The 25103-nt window shown below is 52.8% G+C and overlaps 1 protein-coding gene across 4 annotated transcripts; it reads left to right on the forward strand.

The window, feature by feature from the left end:
- The first annotated feature begins 298 nt into the window (after nt 1-298).
- Myo1c (myosin IC) lies at nt 299-24738 on the forward strand. 4 transcript variants are annotated; one of them, XM_026388812.2, is made up of 32 exons: nt 299-583; nt 7231-7386; nt 7513-7628; nt 8240-8438; nt 8520-8600; nt 9804-9983; nt 10070-10168; nt 10378-10491; nt 10574-10645; nt 11062-11181; nt 11303-11385; nt 11600-11705; nt 11812-11892; nt 12156-12247; nt 14802-14896; nt 14974-15020; nt 15134-15214; nt 17779-17884; nt 17974-18091; nt 18936-19049; nt 19127-19203; nt 19556-19624; nt 19723-19807; nt 19912-20071; nt 20332-20415; nt 21097-21190; nt 21475-21530; nt 22046-22181; nt 22260-22330; nt 22414-22511; nt 22625-22724; nt 23395-24738. In XM_026388812.2, the coding sequence occupies exons 1-32, from the start codon at nt 509-511 to the stop codon at nt 23419-23421; spliced, it is 3192 nt and encodes a 1063-aa protein (XP_026244597.2). In that variant the 5' UTR covers nt 299-508; the 3' UTR covers nt 23422-24738. The 4 variants fall into 4 exon arrangements, with proteins under 4 accessions (XP_026244597.2, XP_026244600.2, XP_026244599.2 ...); XM_026388815.2 differs by lacking the exon at nt 299-583 and adding an exon at nt 1341-1455; XM_026388814.2 differs by lacking the exon at nt 299-583 and adding an exon at nt 1375-1459.
- The last annotated feature ends 365 nt before the right edge of the window (nt 24739-25103 follow it).

Genomic DNA, 25103 nt, shown 5'->3' on the forward strand with positions numbered 1-25103 from the left:
AAGAGGGGCAGTGCTACTAAGGGATCAAGCAATCCTCTTGGCTTAGGTGAAATAGCTCCTAGTTGAGGGAGTGGTCACTGGGCTTTCCAGCTAATACCAGAAAGTGGGTAATGGGAGAAGCCCAGCCAAGGAGCTGCTGGGAGAAAGGGGAAAGGCCTCCCACCCTTTGACCTGGACAGGCTCAGGGTCCCCCATGGGTGACTGCATCAGCTCCTCTGGTTACCTGGGACAACAGGCATTTCCTCCATGGTTCAGCCCCTCCTCTTCCTGCCCCAACCTTCCTGGCCAACAGGCCTCTCAATCAGACCTGGACTGGACTGCTCCAGCTGTGTCCTGAGGAGCTGGACCAGCCATATCCCTTGGGGCTGGAGTTGAAGCAGAACCAAGTGGTCATCCCAGCGTGAAAGTGTAGATTCCTGGCCTCCGATCGGCCAGCACCAGTAGGCAAGCAGGCAGATCTTCTCAGCCCCGGCTCAGCGATCAGCACACTGGCTTTCCACAAAGCAGAATGGCGCTGCAAGTGGAGCTGATACCCACGGGGGAGATCATCCGCGTGGTTCATCCCCACAGACCATGCAAGCTTGTAAGATTGGGATGCTCTGGGCTGGGAGGAAGGGTGGCAGTGTCTCCACTGGGCCGGACCAGTTCTCTTAAGCACGCCCCAAGGAAAGACATGAGCAGTAAGGATGGGTTCTGATCCTTGGTGGTTAAGAAACTGGAAAAGGAGTGAGTGAAAGCAGGGGATAAAGTATTAGGGGCCACCAGAAGCAGGATTTTTCAAAGCAGAGATCTGAGTTTGCATACTTCTTCCAGCAGTAGGCTGGACTATGGAACTGGGCATAACAAGCAGCTGAGGGTGCTACCCTGAGGTCAAAGGAGTAGTGCAAGTAAACTGGTGCGTAGTAGGATTAATGCCTCCCCTTTCCCGCCCGTACCGCGGAACTGGGACTTCGGGATTCAAGGCAAATAGGATGGAAGGGGAAATGGGTGAAGGCAGAAGAGGTAGTTAGAAATGGAGGAAGTACTGCCCTAGCCAAGAACGCAAAGGATCGTCTGGTTTGCTCTTGGGATGTAAAGGGCCTTTAGCATGAGAAGGGGCGGACGCACCCTGCCACCCAGCACTGCAGAGGGAGCGGGATCTTCTGTAGGGTCTGAGCGTGTGCGCTTGTGACTGAGACGCGCCTCATCCTGCAAGCTTGTTTGAGGAGTGCGGCACCAAGCCTCAGTGGATGCGGGCTAGGGCTTACTTAGGCCAGGGCCAGCTAGGGTGGGGCGGGGCCCGAGGGCGCGCGCGAGCGCGCGCGCCTGGATCTGGGCCCTGCCCGGGATGACGACAGGCGGCGGCCCGGCCCCTGGAGGGCCCTGGGCGGGGAGAACGTGCCCGGGCCACGGACTCCCGAGGCGGCCAAGCCGGGTGCCCCGGCCCCCGCCCGTACACCCGAAGAGCCGAGCCGGGTAGGTACGATGGACAGGGCATGGGGCGGGGAGCGGCCGCGTGGGTGGCCCCGGAAGGTCTCCGCTAGCTAGTGAGTTGGGGGAATGTGCAGGCGCCGGCCCACAGATGCGATGAGGGAGGCGGGGGTCTCTGGCCGGGTTGAGACTTAAGATCCGCTCGGCCTGGCACTTGCGGCTCCCAGGGTCCGGAGGCGCCGGGTCTCAGCTTGGTGTGGACTTAAGATTACTTGCGGATAGTGTGAAGGCGTGGAAGAGCGACTTAGGTCGCAGGACCCGGGCACCTAGGGCGCCCTTCGGGCCTCTCCCGCAGCCTTCTCTGCCTCTGGGTTCCGGAGAAGTCACCCCAGCCCCGCCCCTTCCCGTCCACCGCCTCCTCTGGGCTAGCAGCGCCCGTGACCGTTTGTGCCGGCTGGTGAGTGTGGCGAGTGGGGGGGCTTAAAAGATGAATGAAAGAGTGAATGGGTGACCAGTGGCATTATTCAACTCCGAACGCTGGGACCCTCACTCACACCGCTGGGTTCTGAGATTCATTCATTCATTCGGCGCCCACGAGGGGCTTATTGAATCCCAATTGGGTGCCTGGCTGAGTGTGTCTAGAACTGGAGCAGTCTCCTAGAAGAGACTGGAAAAGGAAACAGACGATTAGTGCTGAATGCAGTAAGGAGAGGGCTGTGTTGGGGGAAGTCAGGAAGGGGTTCTGGAGGTGATACCTGAGCTGTCTTCAAGGATGACTAAGAGTCAGTGAGGTGGTGAGGCAGAATGTACTGAGCCAAGGAAGCTGCAGGTGCAAAGGCACAGCTTAGAAAGCCACGTGTGGCGGATGGCTGGCAGGGCAACAGCAGCTCCTCCTGGCTGTGTGAAGTAGTAGGGGAGGCAGAGAGGGAAGGGACTGCAGTCACACAGGAATGCAGGAACAGTAGGGTAAACTAAGGACAGTGGTGACCTCAGGAATTCATATGCTGGGACTTGAAGTTGGTGTGAAGAACAGGCTTGGCACGTGGTGGGGTGCCCTATAAACCTTCACTCCATTAATATGAGATGTTAATTGTCAGATGTGCATTTGTAAATAGCACAGGCTACTATGAGAAAATGGATTGGTGAGAGGAAGGCAGGGAGATCAGTTAAGAAGCTGCTATCTTGGTCCAGAACAGAAGCAGTCATAGAGGAGCAGAATGAAGTTTTAGCAGAATGTAACTAATGCAAGGAAGAGTGAGAGAGGAGACCAAGGGTTTAATACCAGGTCCTGATGATCAGCACTCTGTTAGGGGCAAGGTGCTCTGTTTACTTTGGCTGGACCCCCAGGCAGAGATATCTGGCAGGACAAATACCTGGTTCTGGAGCTACATTGTCCTTGGAGCAATCAGAGTAGATCCCTAATGTCCCTATCTTCTTCTTCCTATTTCCCCTCACAACAGTTTCCTGAAGCCTGGAACAGTCCTTGGTGGAGCAGCCTAGGCCTAGATTGAAGATTTATATTTATATATCTAACTTTATTTATATTTATATATCTAAATTTAGTGCCTTCTCTGTGCCCAGTGAGACAGGCTGTAGTTGTCTTTCCACTACCCCAAGAGGCCATAAGGCTGCCTCAATGGATATAAGTTTGGGACTCCTCAAAGCAGTCCCTCCAGACTGCATGGCCCCGAGTGGACAGGGGGAACATTTGCAGCTGCCCATTCTCCCCCATTTCCACCGAGGTCAGGCTTGGAGGTACCTGGCCCACACTAGCTAAAGTGTATTTGTTGACCTAGGTCTCCTGTTGGCTCTATCCCCTGTGATGACAAACACCTCCCCAGGAGGGAGGAGATCCAGAGATGCCTTTGAAAAATAAGTCCTGGGACATTCAGACCACAGGTGCACCCCAGCCTGCAGCCAGCCCATAGGCTCAGAGCCATGCTTTGGGGGCTATAGCTGCCACCCCTATGGTCTACACATCAATAAAGTCACATGACACTGACAGGGGCACCTGAGGAAAGTCACAACCTGGCAGGGTATCCCTGTAAACAATGTGGGCATTAGGGCAGCCCTTCAGAAGTAGAGTGTTCGGGTTCCCAGGTTGCAATCCTGCTCCTTTACAAGTCTAGAGACATTGAACAAGTCACTTCACTTACCCAGCCTCAGTTTCCCCCTAAAATGAAATAATATAGACCTCATGAAGTGGGTAAATAAGAACGTGCTAAGGACGCAGAAAGAGCCTGGCCCTGTCGCCTTAATCGCGGCATCTCCCGCTCCCTAGCTTCTTGGCTTCCCTACCCTTCCTCTGGACTCACGCTCCTGCTCAGAGAGGCGGAGCAGGCCCGTGGGGGTTGCCAGGGCTCTGGCCCGCTTCGGCCCGCAGGGCGGCGGCGACGCCCCCTCTTTCCGCAGCCGGGCGGTGGCTGCAGGGGCGGGAGCGGGCATCCAGAGAATGCGGCGGCGCTGCCTGCAATAGGGGAAAGCCCGCTGGACCCCTCCACTCGAGGATTCTCCTCATTCCAGCCTCTTGACGCGGTGGGGCGGGGCTGGCACTGCGGCCGCGAAGCTCCGCCTCACTCAGCCCCTCCTCACCCGGCCCCTCCTCACTCAGCCCCTCCTCACTCGGCCCCTCCTCACTCGGCCCCTCCTCTTCGCCCTAGTCAGAGCCCACTTAGGGGCTCTCTGGACCCTCTCCCGCTGGCTCTTGTAAGGCACTCGCCCGCCTGGGTGGGCTTCAAGCTAGATTGTCTCCCGGCTCCTTTCTGGATTGTAGACCTGGGGGAACCGTGGAGAGCGCCACCTCCCGCCCTGAACCTTCCTCTCATCCATCTCCCAGCTGTGGCCGGCGGCACCCAGTCCCCTTGCCCCCTCCAGAGGGCCCCATCTCCCAGCTGGTGCCCCCTCACGGGGGCCTCCCTGGGCCTTAGCTCTGGCCAGGCTGTTGTTTTCGAGGTAATGAGCCTTCCCCTTGAGGCTGCAGCCCGCACCTGCCGCAGCCTCAACCCCTCTCCAGGGAGCCCAGGTCAGACTGTGGGGAGTGCAGGGACTTTGGGTCCTGGCTCCGCCTTTCCCCCCTAGGACAAGTCAGTGTCTGCTGTGTGCGCCTCAGGTTCCTTATCTAGCAGGCTAGGGACGGGTAAAGTACTTGGGAGTTCTTTGTGACAGATAGACACGCCTAAGGGGCTTTCCCCACAAAATAAGAAGTATGACGCTCTGTCTCCAAGCATGTGTGAAGTGACTGTGGTAGAGAGAAGGAAGGAGAAGAGGGTAACGGTGTTGAGTGTCTGGGAAATGCCTCAGCGTTTTATCACAGCCTATTCCAACTACACTTCTGGCAGGTGTTAACCTCATTTTAAGAATGAAGAACAGATTCCGAGGAGATGGAAATGTAGCTTGGTGTTAGACCCCTTGTCTACCGTGGCCCTGAGTTCCATCCCCAGCACTGGGGGGAAAACAAACAAAAAAATCAGCCACGATCTTTGAAAGCTCTAGACATCACCATCTCCACCACTGATGGAATCTGAGCCAGAGCCCCCCACCCCCCAAACCAAAGGAGGGCTGATGCCTTCAGAGAGGGTGCAGATGCTGGGGGCTGATTTGGGGAGAAAAAGGACGTCCTGGAAGAGGGAATGCAGAGATCCTGGAGGACAAGACAGAAAGGTCCCTTCTAGAGGGAGAAAGGGAGGAATCCCCGGGGCAAAGAGGCCTGAGTGGGATGTCCAGGTTGCAGAAGGGTATTGGATTCAAACGTCAGGTCGGACGCGGGCTTCCCAGTAGGGAAACTGAGGCCTCCAGAAGGGCCAAGGACACTGTTCAAAGAAAGGGGGCACCTTGTGGCCGCCCCTGTTTCTGGGTTGTGCGATCCACGCTGACGAAAGGACCTAAAGAAATTTTCCCTCAGCTTAAAGGCTCGCGGCCCGCCTTCCAGAGTGTGTTTGGGGGTGGACAAGGTCCCACACCCAGGCTCCGCCCGCCCAGGCGCGCCGGCCGTATTTGGACATTTCGTTCTATTTTTAACTTTCCCGGGACTCGAGGTTGGTATTGGGGGGAGGAAAATCCTGTTTCCTCTGGGACCCACGGACCTCGGCCCTCGTCCCGCGCCTGGCCAGGCCGCGTAGTGTAGACACGAGCCCGGAAGTGAGTTCCGGGTCCGTGTAGACGCGGCGGCCGCGCGGGTTCCGGGCCCCACCCTGGAACCAACGACGTCCCTCCTGGAAAACCTGACTCAGGCGGAGCACCGGCCCCGGGGGGAGCCCCGCCCCCTCTCGCGCCCGCCCCCGCCCACCTCCTCTCCAGTTCCGAGGTCCCCTTTAGCCCCTACCCCGCCCCCGCCAGCTGGAGAGGGACCCCGGAGTCCGGGCTCCGAGGGAGGCGGGCAAGGTCCCTGTCCCGCGCTTCAGAGGCCAGCGAGGGGGCGGCGCGGGGGGCGGGCCTGTCCCTCCCTCCCTCTCTGACGCCGCCGCCGCCACCTCCGCGGCCGAGCCCCTGACCCAGAGCGCAGGCAGAGGAGCGGGGCGCAGGGCCGGTCAAGCAGGATGCGCTACCGGGCGTCGGTGAGCTGGGGTGGAGGGCAGGGCGGGGGTCCCGGGCCTCCCGCCTAGCGGCTCCGCCTCAGCCCTGCCAGGAAGCGGGCGCGGCCCAGGAATTTCGGGTGATAAAACGTCCCAGAAAGTTGCAGGGAGAGGAGGCCGAGGCGGGGAGGGTCGCGGGACTCGCGGGACGCTCGGACCCGGGGCCAGGCGAATAGTTCCTTGGGACAGCTGAGAACACTTAGACCCCTCGCCCTAGGGCAAAGGGGCGGGGACTGTAGCCTTATTTGGCTGCAACTTCGGGCGGGATCGGAGTGCAGCAGTGAGGGATAAGTCTGGGAGTGCCAGGCCCCAGAGGAGGGGTGCCCCTAGCTGGAGATCTGGGCCATCTGTGGTTAGAACAGACCTGCTGATCTCTCTGGGATCTACACCCACCCCACCACCACCTTACCCTTTTCTGACCCTTGGCACTCTTGGTGTCAATTTCTGAGAGACCCCAGACTCTCTTTGAAGAAGAATCTCAGCGCTGGGTATGGGATGAGGGTCTTGCTAAGCCTGCCCCATCCCTGCCCAACAGTGGCAGCTGGGCTTTCCCTGGTAAAACCCGGGCCTCCTGAGGCTTTTTAGGACTCTCAGAGGAGGAGGTTTCTGAGGAGCCCAGCAGCTGGAGGGGAGGGAGTGGTCCCAGCTACGGGAGGGAGAGCCAGCCCTTCAGGGGTGGGTGTTAAGTCCCACTTGGGCTGGAGGCCCCTGGGGAAATCCCTCTCCTTGGAGGAGGAGCTCTTGCTTAGTCCCTAAGCAACTCTCAACTCCTGGAGCTTTGAGGAGTGGGAGCAGGAGAAGTGGCCCCACCCTGACTGCAGAATTCACTCTGAGAATTTGTCCTCCAAAGCACCTGTCACACGTGGCCCTGAGCTCAGGGACCTGAGGTCACCTGGTCTAACTCCTCCCTGAGAAGGAAGCAACCCTTAGAGAGGAGGGTATTTGTCCAAGGTCAACATAGCATTCTTTCTGCTTTTCCAAGCAGTTCTTTCTTAGGACCCACCTCTCCACACAAAACCAGTGCCTTCCCATGTCCGCTGGGCCCAGGGTACTCCTGTGTGCTAGGCCCTGGTTCCATGTGGTCCCATATCTTTTGTGTGCTGGACTCCTGTTACCTGGGCCCTCCATACCCAGCATGTTCTGTGTTCTATGTCCACATGCTCCTACCCTCCCCTTGGGCTCACAGGTATGGTAGGAGAGTAGCCTTAACTGCTGGCTCTGACCCTCTCCCATGGCTCATTCCCTGCAGGCCCTGGGCAGTGACGGGGTGCGGGTAACCATGGAGAGTGCCCTGACTGCCCGTGACCGGGTGGGGGTGCAAGATTTTGTGCTGCTGGAGAACTTCACCAGCGAGGCTGCCTTCATTGAGAACTTGCGGCGGCGCTTCCGGGAGAACCTTATTTACGTGAGGCCAAGTGGGAAGATGGGAGGTGGGGGGGTGATGCTGGGGGCACAAGAGGCAGGACTGAGGGGGGAAGAAAGTATCAGGGGCCTCTGAGACAAACTTCTGACTCTCCTCCCCAACCCCTAGACCTACATTGGCCCCGTCCTGGTGTCTGTCAACCCCTACCGAGACCTACAGATTTATAGCCGGCAGCATATGGAGCGTTACCGTGGCGTCAGTTTCTATGAAGTGCCACCCCACCTGTAAGTGACTCCTTACCCTTCAGCAGTGACCTCCACTTCCCCTGCCATCCTCATGTAAAACAACTCCACTTAACCCTCACTCTGAAATGATCCCCCTTGGGTGAATCACTGTTCACATCTGCGAGGAACCCCACAATTGCTTACCCTAGAGTTACTCCAGTCCTCATCCAGAGATGAATCTCTGAGCTCCAAATGAGTGGGACCCCTAAATCCAAGCCCAGCTCACACTTTTGACTTATTCTTCCAACTCTACCTGGACATGGCCTGTCAACCCTAATGACCTCTGATCCCCATTCATGAGGACCTCCTAGCCCTGCCTATGAGGTCCCCAACATCCACCTGAGTGACCCCCAACACTCCCACTAGAGTGGAGTGATCCTCACAATCTTCTACCTGAAAGTGGCCCCATCCTCTACTATGAAGTATCTCCCTTGGTCCATACCCTTGAGGGACCCCCAACTCCCAACCTCAAGAGTATCCCCTAATTCTATCCACAAGTAAACTCCAATTCAATATGGGAGTACTCTTGCATCTCCTACCCATCCATGGGGCTTCACCTGCAGCCACTTAATCTTCTACTCCCTGAATTCTCTGATGAATCTCTGCTCCAGGTTTGCAGTGGCTGACACTGTGTACCGGGCACTGCGCACGGAACGCCGGGACCAGGCAGTGATGATCTCTGGGGAGAGTGGGGCAGGCAAGACAGAGGCCACCAAGCGGCTATTACAGTTCTATGCAGAGACCTGCCCAGCCCCTGAGCGAGGGGGTGCTGTGCGGGACCGATTGCTACAGAGCAACCCAGTGCTGGAAGTGAGTGGACAGCAGCATCTGAAGGGAGGGAGGGACAGGGAGCGAATGCTAGGTGCTTCTAATTCCACTATCCATTCCTAGGCCTTTGGAAATGCCAAGACCCTTCGGAATGATAACTCCAGCCGATTTGGGAAGTACATGGATGTGCAGTTTGACTTTAAGGTATCTGTTGGTATATCACAAGAGAGGGCGGGATTTTCCAATCAGTAGGCTCAATATTTGTTGAGCACCTACTGTGTGCCAGGCACTATTCCAGGTACTGCTGGCATAGCAATGAAACCAGACATAAATCCTGCCTCCTGGGGTAATAGGCAATAAACAGAAAAATAATAATTTAGGACATGGCAGAAATGAGGTTAAGGGTGAGGAGCAGTTGGAATTTTAAATAAGGCAGGTAGAATAGGCCTTTCTGAGAAGTCGTGGTTTAGTAAATGCTCAACAGAGTTGGGAGCAAGCGGGGCAGCTACCTAGAGGAGAGTGTGCAGGCAGCCAGAACAGCCCGTGCAGTGGGAGGATGCTTGGTGTGCTCAAGGTTAGCAAGGAGGCCAGACCTGTGGCCAGAGAAGAGAGCAAGAGGCCAAGGAATAGGAGGGAAGGCCATATGGTACAGTCCTTTTTGGATTTTTGTAAAACGTGTGTGGCGGGGTGGGAGGTGCTGGGGATTGAACCCAGGGCCTCATGTGGGCTAAGCACATGCTGTACCACTGAGCTACCCCCAGCCCTACTTCTTGAACTCTGAGTGGAAGGGGGTTTTATCAGAGGGTTTTGAACAGAAGCACGTTGTGATCCAACTTTCTTACTGAAAAGGTCACTCTGGCTGCTCTGTTGGTAAGGGAACTATGCCAAGCAGGGAAACCGGTTAGGAGGCTGATGTAATAATAATGGAGGTGACAGATGACAGTGGCTCAGACCAGTGTGGTAGCAGTGGAGGTGGTAAGCAGTGGTTGGATTCTGGGTATTTTAAAGGTTAAGGCAGCAGGACTGAATATGATTGAATCGAGGAAATGATAAAAAAAAGAGGCATCCAAGAGGACCACAAGCTTCTTGGCCTGGACAACTAGAAGGATATAGTTACTCTTGACTAAGATGGGGAGACAAAAGAAGAACTAATCTGAGGAGTGGCAATGTCAAGCCTATTGAACTTAAGATACCTGTCAGGTACCCAAATGAAGCTATCAAATACATGGAGTTGAACCTGCCCATTTCTTAGATGAAGAAACTGAGGCCAGAGAGGGTGATGTGCCTGAGCCCAGACAGCTAGTGGCAGAGCTATAATTAGAGCCCAGGTCTGCAGGGGAGCAAGGGAAAGATAAGCTCTATTCCTCAGTCCCCCTAACCTATCCCCTTGCCATGCCCTGTCCACAGGGTGCCCCCATAGGTGGCCATATCCTCAGTTACCTCCTGGAGAAGTCCCGAGTGGTACACCAGAATCATGGGGAGCGGAACTTCCATGTCTTCTACCAGCTGCTGGAGGGAGGTGAGGAGGAGACATTGCGCAGGCTGGGCTTGGAAAGAAACCCCCAGAACTACCTGTACCTGGTAAAGGTGAGTGGCTGGCAGGCTGGCAAGACAGGTGCCACCCAAAGGACACAGTGCCAGGGCTTGATAACCCAGCTTTGCCCTTTCTTCAGGGCCAGTGCGCCAAAGTTTCTTCCATCAATGACAAGAGTGACTGGAAGGTTGTCAGGAAGGCGCTGACAGTCATCGACTTCACCGAGGACGAAGTGGAGGTGAGGGCTCCTCTGGGGACCCTCTCTCTTTCCTCCTACAATCGCTCCAAAATCAACTTATATTTTTAAAGCCGGTTTCTGCCTCTAATCCCCTCCTCTTCCCAGATGCTTTGTCATATATCCCCTGTTCCATCTGGCCATCTCTAGTCCCCCTCCTGGGGTTCCCTTCCCCCTTATAATCACCACCTGTCACCTTTCTGCTCCCCCAGGACCTGCTGAGCATTGTGGCTAGTGTCCTGCACTTAGGCAACATCCACTTTGCTGCTGATGAGGAGAGTAATGCCCAGGTCACCACTGAGAACCAGCTCAAGTACATAACCAGGGTATGTGTGGTAGGTGGGGGGCAAGGGAGAACAGGAGGGGCAGGGTGATTGCACCTTCACTGTGCCCACTGTCCCTTGACAGCTCCTTGGTGTGGAAGGCTCAACACTGAGGGAAGCCTTGACGCATAGGAAGATCATCGCCAAGGGAGAAGAGGTGAGCCAAGCCTTTGTCACTGGCGGGGAGGTGCAGGTACTCTAGGGCAGCTCCCATTCCCATCGTTCTCCTTCCTCCTGTTCTGCTCAGTGGTCTTCTCAGCAGTGCTGGAGGGATATAAGATGGGTGGCTCAGAGAGGCACAGTGAGCTGGCCAAAGTCACACAGGAAGAGGGTGACAAAGTCAGGCTTAGATCAAGATTCCCATCTCCAGGAATGATCACTTCTTCCTATACCACCTTCCCTCTGGTGTGGCTACTTTGTCCCCCGCTGATGTCCTAATACCACCACCACTCTCCACACCCAGGCACACTGGAGGCGGAAGGACAGGCTGGCCAGGACTTCCTGGTCTTCTTCCTGAGTCCAAAGGGGAGATGGAATGGAAGGCACTCATCCTAGTCTCACTCTTTGCTACAGCTCCTGAGCCCCCTGAACCTGGAGCAGGCTGCATACGCACGGGATGCTCTTGCCAAGGCTGTGTATAGTCGCACTTTCACCTGGTTGGTTGGGAAGATCAACAGGTCACTGGCCTCCAAGGTGAGGACCTGGTCCACGCTGCTTCCGAGGCAGTCAGGGAGGCTTGTCAGGGAGGGCTAGAGCTGGGAGCTGGGGTGGCAGACACCAAGACCCATGCTCTTGGTTGAATGACTGGCCCTAGGATGCTGAGAGCCCCAGCTGGCGGAGTACCACGGTTCTTGGGCTCCTGGACATTTATGGCTTTGAGGTGTTTCAGCATAACAGGTCAGCATTGCCCTTACCCCTTGCCAGCCACTTAGTCTTACTGTCCTGGTCCCTCTCCTCTGTCCCCCTGCCTGTCATTCTAATGATCCCCCAAGCCAGCCTGGGTCTGGCTCTGCATCTCTTACCTGACTGCTCAGGGGCCTTGTCCTGTCCTTCCCCTGGCCCTGGCCCTGTGTCCTCTGATGCGACTATGGGTTCTTCTGTTTCCCCACAGTTTTGAGCAGTTCTGCATCAACTACTGTAACGAGAAGCTGCAGCAGCTCTTCATTGAACTGACACTCAAATCCGAACAGGAAGAGTACGAGGCCGAGGGAATCGCGGTGCGTGTGAGCTTGAGGTGTCCCTGTGCCACAGGAAGTCAGGCACTGGGACTCTGGGAGAAGGTGTGGGACCCCACGATGATGTCCGCCTTCCCTTTCCCTGCAGTGGGAGCCTGTTCAGTACTTCAACAATAAGATTATCTGTGACCTGGTAGAGGAGAAGTTCAAGGGCATCATCTCCATCTTGGTGAGTCCTCTGCTCATGTTATGGGCCAGATGGGAGAACATCTTCCCCTTTTCCTTTCTCTCCGGGCTGGTCCACAGAGGGCCAGGGTGTGGGGCTGGGCAGTGTGAGATGGATGGATGTTGGCCTGGTCTGGAAGCTCCCTGTGGGGGTTCCCTATGCTCTGCTCTTTCTCCTGCATCTTTGTTTCCCCTCACAGTACCTAGAAGCTTCTGTGCTTTCCAGCCTTTCCCCTAGTACCTCCCTCACACTGTTCCCTCCTCTAGGATGAGGAGTGTTTGCGCCCTGGGGAGGCCACAGACCTGAGCTTCCTGGAGAAGCTAGAGGACACTGTCAAGCACCATCCACACTTCCTCACGTGAGTAGGGTGGCAGAATTTCTGGGGCAAGAGCCCACTTGGGGCAAATCCTGTGGAAGGCTGGGTTCATAGTGATTAACTTCTGCTACAGGACTGGGGGCATAGTTCAAAAGGTAGAGCACATGCCTACCAGAACCTGGGTTTCATCCCACCGCCTGCCGCGCCGCCCCACACTCCCTCCCACATACAACCCACCAGCCACAGGGAAAGTACTAAGTTAGGGAAAGTTGCACAAAGCCACCATTTCTAGAGCATGGCTTCCTCCTTTTTTTTTTTTTAAGAGAATGAAACTTGCTAAGTTTTTTTTGGTTGTTTAGCTTCCTTATTTGGGACTTTTTTTTTTTTTTTTTTTTGTACCAGGGATTGAGCTCAGGGGTGCTTAACCACTGAGCCACATTCTCAGCCCTTTTTATATTTTATTTATTTAGAGTCAGTCTTGCTTAGTTGCTGAGGCTGGTTTTGAACTCACAGGCCTTCTGCCTCAGCCTCCTGAGCTGCTGGGATTACAGGCGTGCAGCATCAAGCCCTACTGAGACTTGTTTTATTTAAAAGCAAGAAGGGATAGAAACAGAAGCAAGCATCTTTGTCTCAATTTGTCCTGTGTACTTTGTGCACATCATCTCTTAACCTATAAATGATCTTTTAAGGAGACATTCTTGGTGTTTTCCCTATTTTATAGCGAGACTCAGATTGAAGTGCCCAAGGTTATCTCACAGCTAGCTTGCAGAGCTGAGACTTAGTCCTGGGGCTATTGAATGCCAAAGCTTTGACTATTATTTGCTTAATAACATTAAAAACTTGCTTCTGCTAGGCACAGTGGTACATGACTATAATCCCAATCCTCGGGAGGATCTGAAGTTTGAGATCAGCCTGGGCAATTTAGTGAGTCCCTATTTCAAGAAATAACAAAGGGGACTGGGTGCTGTGGTGCATGCCTGTAATCCTAGCAACTCAGAAGGCTGAGACAGGAGGATCTCAAATTCAAGGTCAGCCTCAGCAACTTAGTGAGGCCATGAGCAATTTAGTGAGACCCTGCCCCAAAATAAAAAAGACAGGGTGTTGCTGAGTGTGGTGGCACATACCTATAATCCTAGTGGCTTGGGAGGCTGAAGTGGTAGGATCACACATTCAAGACCAGCCTCAGCAATATAGCTAGGCCCTAAACAACTTAGCAAGACCCTGTCTCAAATTTTAAAAATAAAAAGGGCTGGGGATATAACTTAGTGGTAAAGTTCACCTGGGTTCAATCCCTAGTACCAAAAAAAAAGTTATGGGATATAGCTTGGTGGTAAAGTGCCCTGGATTCAATCCCTAGTGCCATAAATAAATAAATAGTTAAAAAATTTAAAAGAACTGGGGCTGTAGCTCAATGGAAGAGTATACCTTGCATGTATGAGGCACTGGATTCGATCCTCAGCACCACATAAAAATAAATAAATAAAGATATCGTGTCCATCTACAACCAGAAAAAAAAATATATATATATATATATATGTGTGTGAAAAAGGGCTGGAGGTGTCCCTCAGTGGTAGAGCTGCCCTGGGTTTCATCCCTGGTGCTAAGAAAAAAATAGAAGCTAAAAAAACAAACAATAAAAAAAAAGCTTGCTTCTGATTGTAAAAATAATATTGCTCATTAAAAAAAAGCTGGAATATGTGCAAAAGTCTCTTGTAACCCTGTCATCCAGAGGCCATCATTGTTAACAATTCAAGGCATTTCCTTCCTGCTTTTTTCTATACATTTTTTTCATAGTCAAGAACTTATTGTGCATAAGGCTCAGGATAATGTTAGATCCTCAGTGTTCTCCTATATCATCAAACAGAAATTTTTTTTCAAAATGCTTCCTCCAATGGTTCTAATCCAAAGGCCATGTAAAAACCCTGTGGTTTTTACTTGGCCTTTGGGAGCCCCTGGCCAGCCTCCAGGTTTTTGCTGGAATAACTAAGGGCTGTCACAGACATCTTTGTGCCTTAAATCTTTGCCTGTATCTCTGGTTAATCTGCTTGGAATAGTTTTTTGTTTCCAGCTCTGGGGATGGAACCCAGGGCCTCATGAATACTAGGCAAGTGCTTTGCCACTGAGCAAAATCAGCCCTGAAACAGTTCTTAAAAGCAGAAAATAGGTTAAAGGATATAGACATATTTAAAGTGTAAGTAATATCTTAAGCAAATTCCATTCTGAAAATACAGTGGACAGTTCACTTTGGGCATAGTAAAGCAGCAGCTGGAAGCAATGAAATTAGCCTTCTGCCCTGTGTGCCTGGTAGTCCAGAGGCCTAGGTCCTGGCACTGTGTGACCCTGGGCAAGGCAGGCCACCTTCCTGAACCTCAGAGATCATGCAGGGGGGCTGATGTGGGAGACAGTGGGGTCAGGAGGATGAGGGTACACAGGGTGTACCTCCTGCTGTCTGCCACATGACTTGTGGGTTGTGGGGGCAGTCTTGGGGCATGTCTGCTCCCTACTGGGTGCTGGTTCCTACTCTCAAGGTCTCTTCAGCATGCAGGGGCATGACTTGGGTCAGCAATTTGTAGATTCATGTCCTTGTCACCCCCAGGCACAAGCTGGCTGACCAGCGGACCAGGAAATCCCTGGGCCGTGGGGAGTTCCGCCTTTTGCACTATGCTGGGGAGGTGACCTACAGCGTGACTGGTGAGGATCTTGAAGCTGGATACCCCTGGGAACTGGGAGGGACACTCCCTCACCCCTCATCTGCCATCTCCTTCCAGGGTTTCTGGATAAAAACAACGACCTTCTCTTCCGGAACCTGAAAGAGGTGAGGAGGACATGGGGGTGACAGGGTAGGGGGCAACTCTGTATGCCCCTGTGCCCAGGAATCTATTGTGTCTGCCTCTGCTCCCACCTTAACCTCCTGTTCTGACCCCACAGACCATGTGCAGCTCAAAGAATCCCATTATGAGCCAGTGCTTCGACCGGAGTGAACTCAGTGATAAAAAGCGGCCAGAGACGGTGCGGAGGCTGTGGGACCTGAGGGAGCGTGTGTGTACCTGAGCATGGATGAGTGCCCACTTGGGCCTGGAGTTGGCATTGTGCATGTGAGCATGTTTGTTGGTGCCCATGTGCACATCTGTGTGTGTCTCTAGGAAGCTGCCCATTGGAGCATCTTTGCCTACTTACAAATGTATGCCTGAGTGTCCACCTGTCTCTTAGGTGTGGACTTGTTTGTGTATGCCTGTTACAGTGGGGGAATCCATGTGTGTACACCTTTCCATGTGGGTGCTTGTGAGTGTTCACCTATCAGACACTTTGTAACAGACATTGCTAAGCACTGAGGATACAAAAATGTGCAGCTGGACATGTAATTCAGTAGTAAAGTGCTTGCCTAGCACCTAGGGAGCTCTGGGTCCCATCCCCAGGAACACACAGACAAGCAAAAAAGAAAAAATAGGTGTTCTTACAGAATATGCACAGAAGAAGAGAGGGGATAGCCAACTCTAGAGGTGAGGTGGGTGGGAGGTCAGGGAGGGCCCCTGGAAGTGGAAGTATTTGAGATAACTTCAGAATGAGGAAGTGCTTTTCAGTCTGATGGACCCGTAGTGGGAGGGGGCACTGTAGGCAGCAAGAGGGTCCAACACAGATACACATAGGCCAAAAAAGGAGGTCAGCAGGAAAGGAACGTCACAGGGAAAGGGCTGGATGGCAGGTGTGGCCAGTAGTGCTGGATGCAAGAAGAGCTCTGCGGAGCTAAGGGCAGAGACGTGACTGTTGAGCTTGCAGAGGAGTCAGGTAGCCCCTGTCAGTAAAGAGATCAGGAGGCAAGTAGAAGCCAGAGTGCTGAAGGCAGAGACATGCTTGCTAGGCAGGGCACCAAGGCATTGTGTTGCCCTCCTGGGACCCTGCCTGCTCCCTGCTGCTGTTCACCCTCCCTCACCCTGTGTACCCTCACCCTCCTGACCCCATTGTCTCCCACTTAGGTTGCTTGCCTACCCATTTCTGCCCAGGCCCCTCCAGAAAACCACAAATTCATACATCTGGTGATTCTCCACAACACACACAAGTGGGCCCTTGGTTGCCCAGACCCCTAGCCTTGCTCATTCTGTGTCCCTAATTCAAGATAGGCATCACCCTCTACCTAGTCCTGCAGGCTGGGGATCTAGCCATCTTCCCTTGTTCTTCACTCTCCCCCATTCCAACCACTGGATCTTGTTTATTGCCCGATTACTTCTCAACTCCCTCCTCTCCATTCCTTCCATATAACCACTGATCCACATTAATGATCATTCTCTCTCCTCTCTGCCAGCCAGCCTCCTTCCTGATTTCCTGGCTAACCAATCCATCTTCCACACATCTGTAGAGATATTCTAAAATGAATATCTTTTTATGTCACTCCCTTTCTCCAAATTTCTCATTGGCTCCTTAGTTTCCTCAGGATAAAATCCAATGTGTTCAGTGTGACTTACTGATGATACTACCACTGCTTGCCTCTGTAACCTCACTTGGATTCTTGTATGCTTATAGCTCCCTGCATATATCAGCTCTTTGCTAAGGCCATCTCTCTTCCTAGACTGACATTTTTACCTCTTTCTTTTTATTTGAAATACTGAGAATTGAACCCAGTGGCACTCTACCACTGAGATACACCACCATGCCTTTTTATTTTTTATTTTGTGGCAGGGTCTCACTAAGTTGCCTAGGCTGGCCTTCAACTTGAGATCTTCCCGCTTTAGCCTCCTGATATGTTGACATGGACCACTGTCTGGCCTGTCTTCTGTCCAGCCATTTCCTACTTATCCTTTTAATCTCATTGCCAGAAGATCTTTCCAGATTCCCTTTACACTCATAGACTAATGAGTTGTCCCTAATTGGTGTTCCCAGAACCTCCAGGCACACACCACTATTATTTATTTATTTGTTTGTTTATTTTCTGGTTCTAGAATTGAACCCAGGGTCTTGCGTATATTAGGCAAGTATTCTATCACCAAGCCACATGCCCAGTTTTGTTTTGTTTTGTTTGGGACAGGATCTCACTAAGTTACCTGGCCTAACCTCAAACTCATAATTCTGCTTTGGCTTCCTGATTTGCTGGGATTATAGGCGTGCACTACTGTGATTGATTCACCTCTGTTATTAATATAACCACAGGAGATTGCAAATTTTTGCTAAGCAGTCTGTTTCTTTACAGGCCTGAGGTCCTTGAAGGTCCTGCAGAGCAACATATAGAGACAATAGTTGAATGCATAGGTATAGGACTTGCTGTTTAGGAACGTAGCTCTGAAGTTCTGGGAAGAGTGGTTGCAAAAGGGAGATACAGAATGGAGGTTGCCAGGGGCCTGAGCAGGATTTTTAGGCTGGAGAGAGATAAGTTAAGGTCTGTAGCCCAGTCGGAGAGAGAGATGTGCAGAGTCGGACCCTTCCTCTATTGTGAGGGAGGAGTAGTCGGAAGAAGTAAGGCCCAAGCAGAGAGGAGGGCCACTGCAGGGGTCAGTAGCTTTGCAGGGGTAGGGTGTGTACACACAGAGGTGAGCGGCCTTAGCCTCACTCAGACCAAGTTTCTATTCTTCTGGACTCGCCAGGTGGCCACCCAATTCAAAATGAGCCTCCTGCAGCTGGTAGAGATTCTGAAGTCTAAGGAGCCTGCCTACATCCGCTGCATCAAGCCCAACGATGCCAAACAGCCCGGTAGGTCCTCGGCCCCTACGGGGTTGCGGGGTCTGGGCCTCCCCTACAGGGATGACTGGCGGCTGACCACCCCTTTACCCTTCCCCCAGGCCGCTTTGATGAGGTGCTGATTCGGCACCAGGTGAAGTACCTGGGGCTGATGGAGAACCTGCGCGTGCGCAGAGCTGGCTTCGCCTATCGTCGCAAATACGAGGCTTTCCTGCAGAGGTGGGCGGGGCTCTCATGAGAAGGAAAGGGGCGGGAGGGATCTCGGAGGCTCCACGAGGGAGCATAGGCCTTCAGAGTCCTGTTTTAGAGTTGAGAACGCAGAGGTTCTGAGCTGCTGTGGGACCCATACCGAGAACCACTTTATGCTGCAGGCCCAGTGTAATCCTTGGAAGAGACCACACTAGGCTTCCTGTAGGCCTTGTCCTCCTGAAGTACCCGAGGAGGGTGCAGGAGGCAGGCATCCACAAGCCTATCACAAAACAGATGGAAAAGGGCGGGGCCAGAGTTTACAGGGAACTCAGAGAATAAAGCAGTTTGGTTATTCTGTGTTAAAGGCCTGGGGAATTGATCAGTATGATTCCATCTCTGCAACTTTTTTTTTTTTCTCCTCCCCAACCCTCTCCCCCCGCCCCCTGGGAGATTGAACCCGTCGCTCCACATGTTAGGCAAGTGGTCTAACATTGAATACTTCTTCAGCCCAGTTTTATTTTGAGACAGGGTCTCCCTAACTTGCCCAAACTTATGATCCTCTGGCCTCAAACTTATGATCCTCTCTTCCTCAGCCTCTCAAGTAGCTGGAGTTACAGGCATGTGTCACTGCACTCAGCCCATCTCTGCCATTTTCTAACCCTTGGTCTTAGGTAGATGAGGATACCTTTGTTTCCTTATCTTTAAAATGTGTGCGCGCGTGCACACACACACACACACACACACACACCCTCTATAAGCTGTGAACAAGTCAGTAGGAATACCTAGGAGATGCCCAGGGAAAGCTGGTAGGGACCTTCAGAGAAGAGTGTTGGCTGGGGTGTGGTTAGGTGCATGTTGCTTCTCCTATCTCCAGATATAAATCACTGTGCCCAGAGACATGGCCCACATGGGCAGGACGGCCCCAGGATGGTGTGGCTGTGCTGGTCAGACACCTCGGCTACAAGCCAGAAGAGTACAAGATGGGCAGGTGAGTGGTCCTCATTCCTGGTGGCTGGGTAGATATGAGAGGTGGCAACAAGGGGCTGATTATTGCTGCTCTCCCAGGACCAAGATCTTCATACGCTTCCCCAAGACCCTGTTTGCCACAGAGGATGCCCTGGAGGTCCGTCGGCAGAGCCTTGGTGAGAAGGAGATCTACCCTTCCTGCCCCATTCTAGTCCCTTCTGGGGAACAGGGAAGAAGTCCCTACTTTTGCATTCCTTCTCCAGGAAGTCTGCCCCACCTACATTCAGCTCCCCCACCTCCTTACTAGCTCCAGCCCCAATGCCCACAATCCAGCCTGCAGCCTGGTCTCTGGATGCAAACTCTGGGCATATTCTCACATTCATTTGCTTTTCTTCATTTACTCTCATTTGTCCTTTCACACAGTAGCTCATTCAGCCACTCCCTCATTCATGCCACTCATTGAGTTCTGACAGTGCCAGGCTTGGTGACCCTGACCTCCAGCCAGTTGAATTTCTTTCCCAACCATAGCCACGAAGATCCAAGCAGCTTGGAAGGGTTTTCACTGGCGGCAGAAATTCCTCCGGGTGAAGCGATCAGGTTTGGGGGCCCAGGGTTATTTGGGGTGGCGGAGTCTTGGGTTAGGGTGGGCTACTGTGATAAGGAGATAAGAGGTCAGCTATCTGTGGTCCCCACAGCCATTTGCATCCAGTCGTGGTGGCGTGGAACACTAGGCCGAAGGAAGGCAGCCAAGAGGAAGTGGGCGGCACAGACCATCCGGCGGTAAGCATGGGGACATGATGAAGGGCTGCAGGATAAGGGATATATGATGGGGGGGTCCAGTGCCAGGCTTCTTACCCCAACCCTGCCTGGCCTGCCACCCCCAGGTTCATCCGTGGCTTCATCCTGCGCCACGCACCCCGTTGTCCTGAGAATGCCTTCTTCTTGGATCATGTACGCACTTCATTTTTGCTTAACCTGCGACGGCAGCTGCCCCGGAATGTCCTGGACACTTCCTGGCCCACTCCCCCACCTGCCTTGCGCGAGGTCAGTGAGTCCTCCCGGCTGGGTTAGGAACCATCAAAACACTTGGCAGAGGGGTGATTAGGGAGGGCCCAAAGAGGGAGAGGAAGTGGAGGAGGGCTATGAAGAATGAGTTTTAGAGAGAAAGTGCTCAGGACCAGAAGGACTGTCAAGTTGAGGAGGCCTTGCTTGTACAAAGACTTGTTGGTGGGCATATGTTGCAGGTCTTCAGAGGGAAGAAAGTCAGGCTAGGTAAATACTCTTGACTTTTCTCTTTCCCACAGGCCTCAGAGCTTCTACGGGAATTGTGCATGAAGAACATGGTGTGGAAGTACTGCCGGAGTATCAGCCCCGAGTGGAAGCAGCAGGTGTGGGGAGCTAGACTAGCAAGGACTAGCCAGTGGGGTTTGGGGGCAGCAGGCATCAAATGAAGAGTGCTGGCCCAGGGAAGCATTATACTTCTGATTTACCATCTAACCTTAGATGGATCCCAGGTCCCTATCACCTCATGCAGTGGAAGCTGGAGGCAAATAGTGTTCCTCTTGTGGGTTGTTTTAACTTGAGTGGTGAAGGCTTTTCAGTGCCCCATGATGTAAAGGTTGCAGATTCACTGTGATCAGTTGTTAATGTCTGCCCTAATCATGGAGTCAGATACTGATGGGTGATGTGCCTTGTGTTTGCAAACACAGTATTGATAAAGCACCCACCCAACTCAGATAATCTGTAATAGCTTTGAATATTTAGCAATCAGTCCTCTAAGATTCCAAGCCAAAACTGAATCTTGGGGGCTCCAGAGCCTAACAGGTATTTGTTTTGGAAATCATTCCCAAAGTCAGGCCTGGATGCTAACAGTGCTGTTATGACTCTTCTGGGGAGCTCTCTGCCTTGGTTGGTTGGGGAAAAGGCAAAGAAAGTACTGGTGGCTAGTCCCAGTTTCTTGGGACCTGAGAGCAGCTAAGGGAGGTTCTCCTGATTTCTAAGGCTGGGACTCTATGCTCCCTATTTTCCCCACCCCTTATAACACTCCTCTACTCCCCTTGTTTCTTCAGCTTCAGCAAAAGGCAGTGGCTAGTGAGATCTTCAAAGGCAAGAAGGATAATTACCCCCAGAGTGTCCCCAGACTCTTCATCAGCACACGGCTTGGTGAGCCCCTGATTTTTTATTCCTCCAACCCTCCATCATGGCCAGGTGTGGTGGTACATGCCTGTAATCTCAGTGACTTGGAAGGCTGAGGTAGGAGGATCACAAGTTCAAGGTTAGCTTGGGCAATTTAGTGAGACTCTGTCTCAAAATTAAAAATATGGAATGTGGCTCAGTGATTAAGCACCCTTGGGTTAATCCTCACTAACCCAAACAAACAAACAAACAAAACCATCCTGTTTCCCTCTCAACTTCTCTGACTACTCTCTCCCCCATCTGGGTTGCAGGCACAGATGAGATCAGTCCCAAAGTGCTGCAGGCCTTAGGCTCTGAATCCATCCAGGTGAGACCCTGCCTGTAGTCCCTAGCCCAGCACAATTCTGTTGCCAAGGTCTGGAAGTGGTTGGGTCAGGGCACAGGTGGAGGATAAGAAGGTCATCCCAGGGGCTGGGGATATATCTCAGTTGGTAGACTGCTTGCCTTGCATGCACAGATCCTGGGTTTGATCCCTAGCACCAAACAAATAAAAGAAAAAAAAAAAAGAGAGAGAAGGTCATCCCATAGCTGGGCATAGTGGTGCATGCCAGTGGCTTAGGAGGCTGAGGCAGGCTGATCACAGGTTCAAAGCCAGCCTGAGCAACAGTGTGGTGCTGCAACAGTGTGGTGCTAAGCAATTCATTGAGACCTTGACTCTACATAAAATTCAAAATAGGGTTGGGGATGTTGCTCAGTGGTTGAGTGTCCCTGAGTTCAATCCCTAGTACCCCCAAAAAATGAGAAAATGGCAATAAGGTCATCCCTGGAGCTGCTTAGCCACTCAGTCCCTTCCCTATCTCTCACCCTGCCCTCTGTCTTCAGTATGCTGTGCCAGTAGTGAAATATGACCGCAAGGGCTACAAGCCTCGCTCCCGGCAGCTACTGCTCACACCCAGCGCTGTGGTCATCGTGGAGGATGCCAAAGTCAAGCAGAGGATCGATTACGCCAACCTGACTGGTCAGCCAGAGTCCAAGGCTGTGTAGGGAGGGACCCTGCTCTGATCTTTGATCCCTGACCTCTGCCCTCCCCCCTTAGGAATCTCTGTCAGCAGCCTGAGTGACAGCCTCTTTGTGCTTCATGTGCAGCGTGAGGACAATAAGCAGAAAGTGAGCCTTTAGGGTTTAGGAGGTGGGAGTGGTCCTGTAGCTCGGGACAAGGCTTGATTCCTAAAGCTGTCTTGGCCATTCAGGGGGATGTGGTACTACAGAGTGACCATGTGATTGAGACACTCACCAAGACAGCCCTCAGTGCGGATCGTGTGAACAACATCAACATCAACCAGGGCAGGTAAGGCATTAGAGGTGGTGAGTGGGCTATTTCTGAAGCTAAGGACAGGGCAGGGACCCACCCTAGGGAGTCTGTCTCTGTGAAAAAGTCCTTATATGCTCTTTTCCCTCTAGCATCACATTTGCAGGGGGACCTGGCAGGGATGGCATCATTGACTTCACACCTGGCTCAGAGCTGCTTATCACCAAGGCCAAGAATGGGCACCTGGCTGTGGTAAGGCCAGCAGGCAATACCCTACTTCCTACTGATAGTCCTTGGACTAGGGTAGAGCCTCTAGTAGCCAAGCTTTCCTTGGCATGCTGGGCAGAGCCTGGGCATTTCAATCGTGGTCTCAATCCGAAGGGCACCATACCACCACCCCCTTTATCCTATTGCCCATCCATGAAGGGCCAGAGGGACCATTTGAGAACTCCCATGAGGAAGCTCATAAAAATGGCAGCAGAGGGCTGGATGCTGTGGCATATACTTATAATTCCAACAACTTGGGAGGCTGAGGCAGGAGAATCACAAGTTTGAGGCCAGCCGGGCAACTTAGCAAGACCCTGTCTCAAAAAATAAAAAGGGTTGGCTGGGATGTAGCTCAGTGGTACAGCACTCCTGGCCTGGGTTCAGTCCCCAGTACTGCAAACAAAATAAACAAAAAACACCTAACAATATGAGGTTGTAAGGGAGAGGCTGATTGATGGTGGCCTAGATGGGAGGAGAGCCCCCCTTGTGGCTAAGGCAGCAAATTTTCCTATGGGAGTAGGTCTAGAGTCTTGAGAAGTGAGGCCACTAGACCCCCACCCCACCCTAGTCTGCTATTGCCTGTATTTAACCTGGGACAAGTACCCAGAGCAGCTGCTGCCCACTCACCACTTTGACTTTTCCCACACCCCCACAGGTGGCCCCACGGCTGAATTCTCGGTGATGAAGGTGCCCACTGGACCCCCTCCGAACTCTCAATGCTTTGCTTACCCATTCTCCCTTTCCCAGTTACCAAAGACTCGAGCTTCCAGACAGGGACCCAGGGACACCTCAAAGCCCACCTGCAGCCTCCTGCCTCCTGCTCACTCCTCTCTCAAGGAAACAGCAGGGGCTATGGAGCTACCCCAGGAGTGGGCCAGGCCGGGCCACAGCAATAGGAAAGCCAGGGCCAGAGCAAGCCATGCCAGCCCAATGCTGATGCCAAATATGTGAGAGAAGGGAATTTTTGCTGAGATTTTCTCTGAGATTTTTTGATGCTTTATAGGAAACTATTTTTTAAAAAAAGCCATTTTCCTATCCCAAGGCACACTGGATGTGTTTTTCCTGACTCAAACAGGGCAAGGAATGTAGCTGAGAGGTTGGGTGGGCTGGGCTGTGGGCCCTCTCCCCTGGCCAGGCCACCCTCTCCTCGTTCCCTTGGCACCTTGTCTGTCTGTCTGCCTGCCTGTCTGTCCACATATACCTTTTGCAGCCCTCTCTGACCTCCACCTGGGGGCTGAGACCACCTTTGCCTGCCTTCTTCCTGCCTTAAGAATGCCCTTTTAGAGTCTGAAGGTATAGCTTGATGTTAGAGCCCATGCTTAGCATATGTGAGGCCCTGGGTTCAAGCCCCAGTATAAATTAAAAAATGCCCTTTTAATATTGTCATCCCCAGTCTGAGGGCATCCTGGGGTGGGAAAGAAGTCTTAAACCATAAAATTTGGAAAACTCAGATTATATAGTCTAGCCACCTGGGGTAACAGAATTAGAGACAGAGGCCCAAAGAGGAAAAGGGACTTGACCAAGGTCATACTGTAGGTTGGGGCAAAACTAGGACTGCAGCCCCATCCTCAGCACACTTCACTGCCACTCCCAGGGACAGGGGAACCCCATAAAACATGGGTCATGTCTTAAGTGTGCATCTGGCTCCCTGACCAGCAATCACCCTTAGGGGCCACCAGTTGGGAGGAACACTTCTGCCTGAGTTCATGCCTCAGGATGACATCTCCCTCCCATACACTTTTGACCCAGTTTAAGATTTAGAGTCTTTACTGGCCTGGCCTCTGCCTGGCTTGTGTGCATGGGGAAGGGGCTGACCTTGAGAAGGGGCTGGCAGGGGCATCACTTCTTTCTGCTGCTTCCCCTCTGCCCCAGAGGGCTTGGGGGCTGCCCAGCTGCCTCTGTGCCCTCCAGGGGTCTCAGCCCACTGCCGACACTTTTGCAACCTGGAGAAACACTAAATAAAGCAATATGTGTTTGCCAGCATGGTCTCCTTGTGAATATTAGGAAAGAAAGAGGTCAGTCAGGGACTTTGTAATGCAATTTTTGTCTTCCAGAAAAAAAAAAGGGGGGGGACAGGGCTTCCTCCCTAGGGGCAAGAGCAAGAGTTGCCAGTGGCTGCACTGTGGATTCACTGCCCAGTGCTGTGGTCTGGGAGCAAAGAAACCCAGAGGCCCTGACTGAATAGTTTGGCAGGGCAAGCCGAGCTGCGGGACAGAGGCCCAGTCCAGTGTGGTGGTGCGAGGACCAAAGGCACACTGATGAGAGATCAGCTCCTGTGGGCAAGAGCAATAAACATTTTGTAGAGAAGAAGAAATTTGAGGCAGGTCCTCTAGTCCCAATTCTGTCAAAAGGGATAAACCCAAT

Source organism: Urocitellus parryii, chromosome 7 (assembly GCF_045843805.1).
Source record: "Urocitellus parryii isolate mUroPar1 chromosome 7, mUroPar1.hap1, whole genome shotgun sequence".
NCBI classification, from domain to species: Eukaryota; Metazoa; Chordata; class Mammalia; order Rodentia; family Sciuridae; genus Urocitellus; species Urocitellus parryii.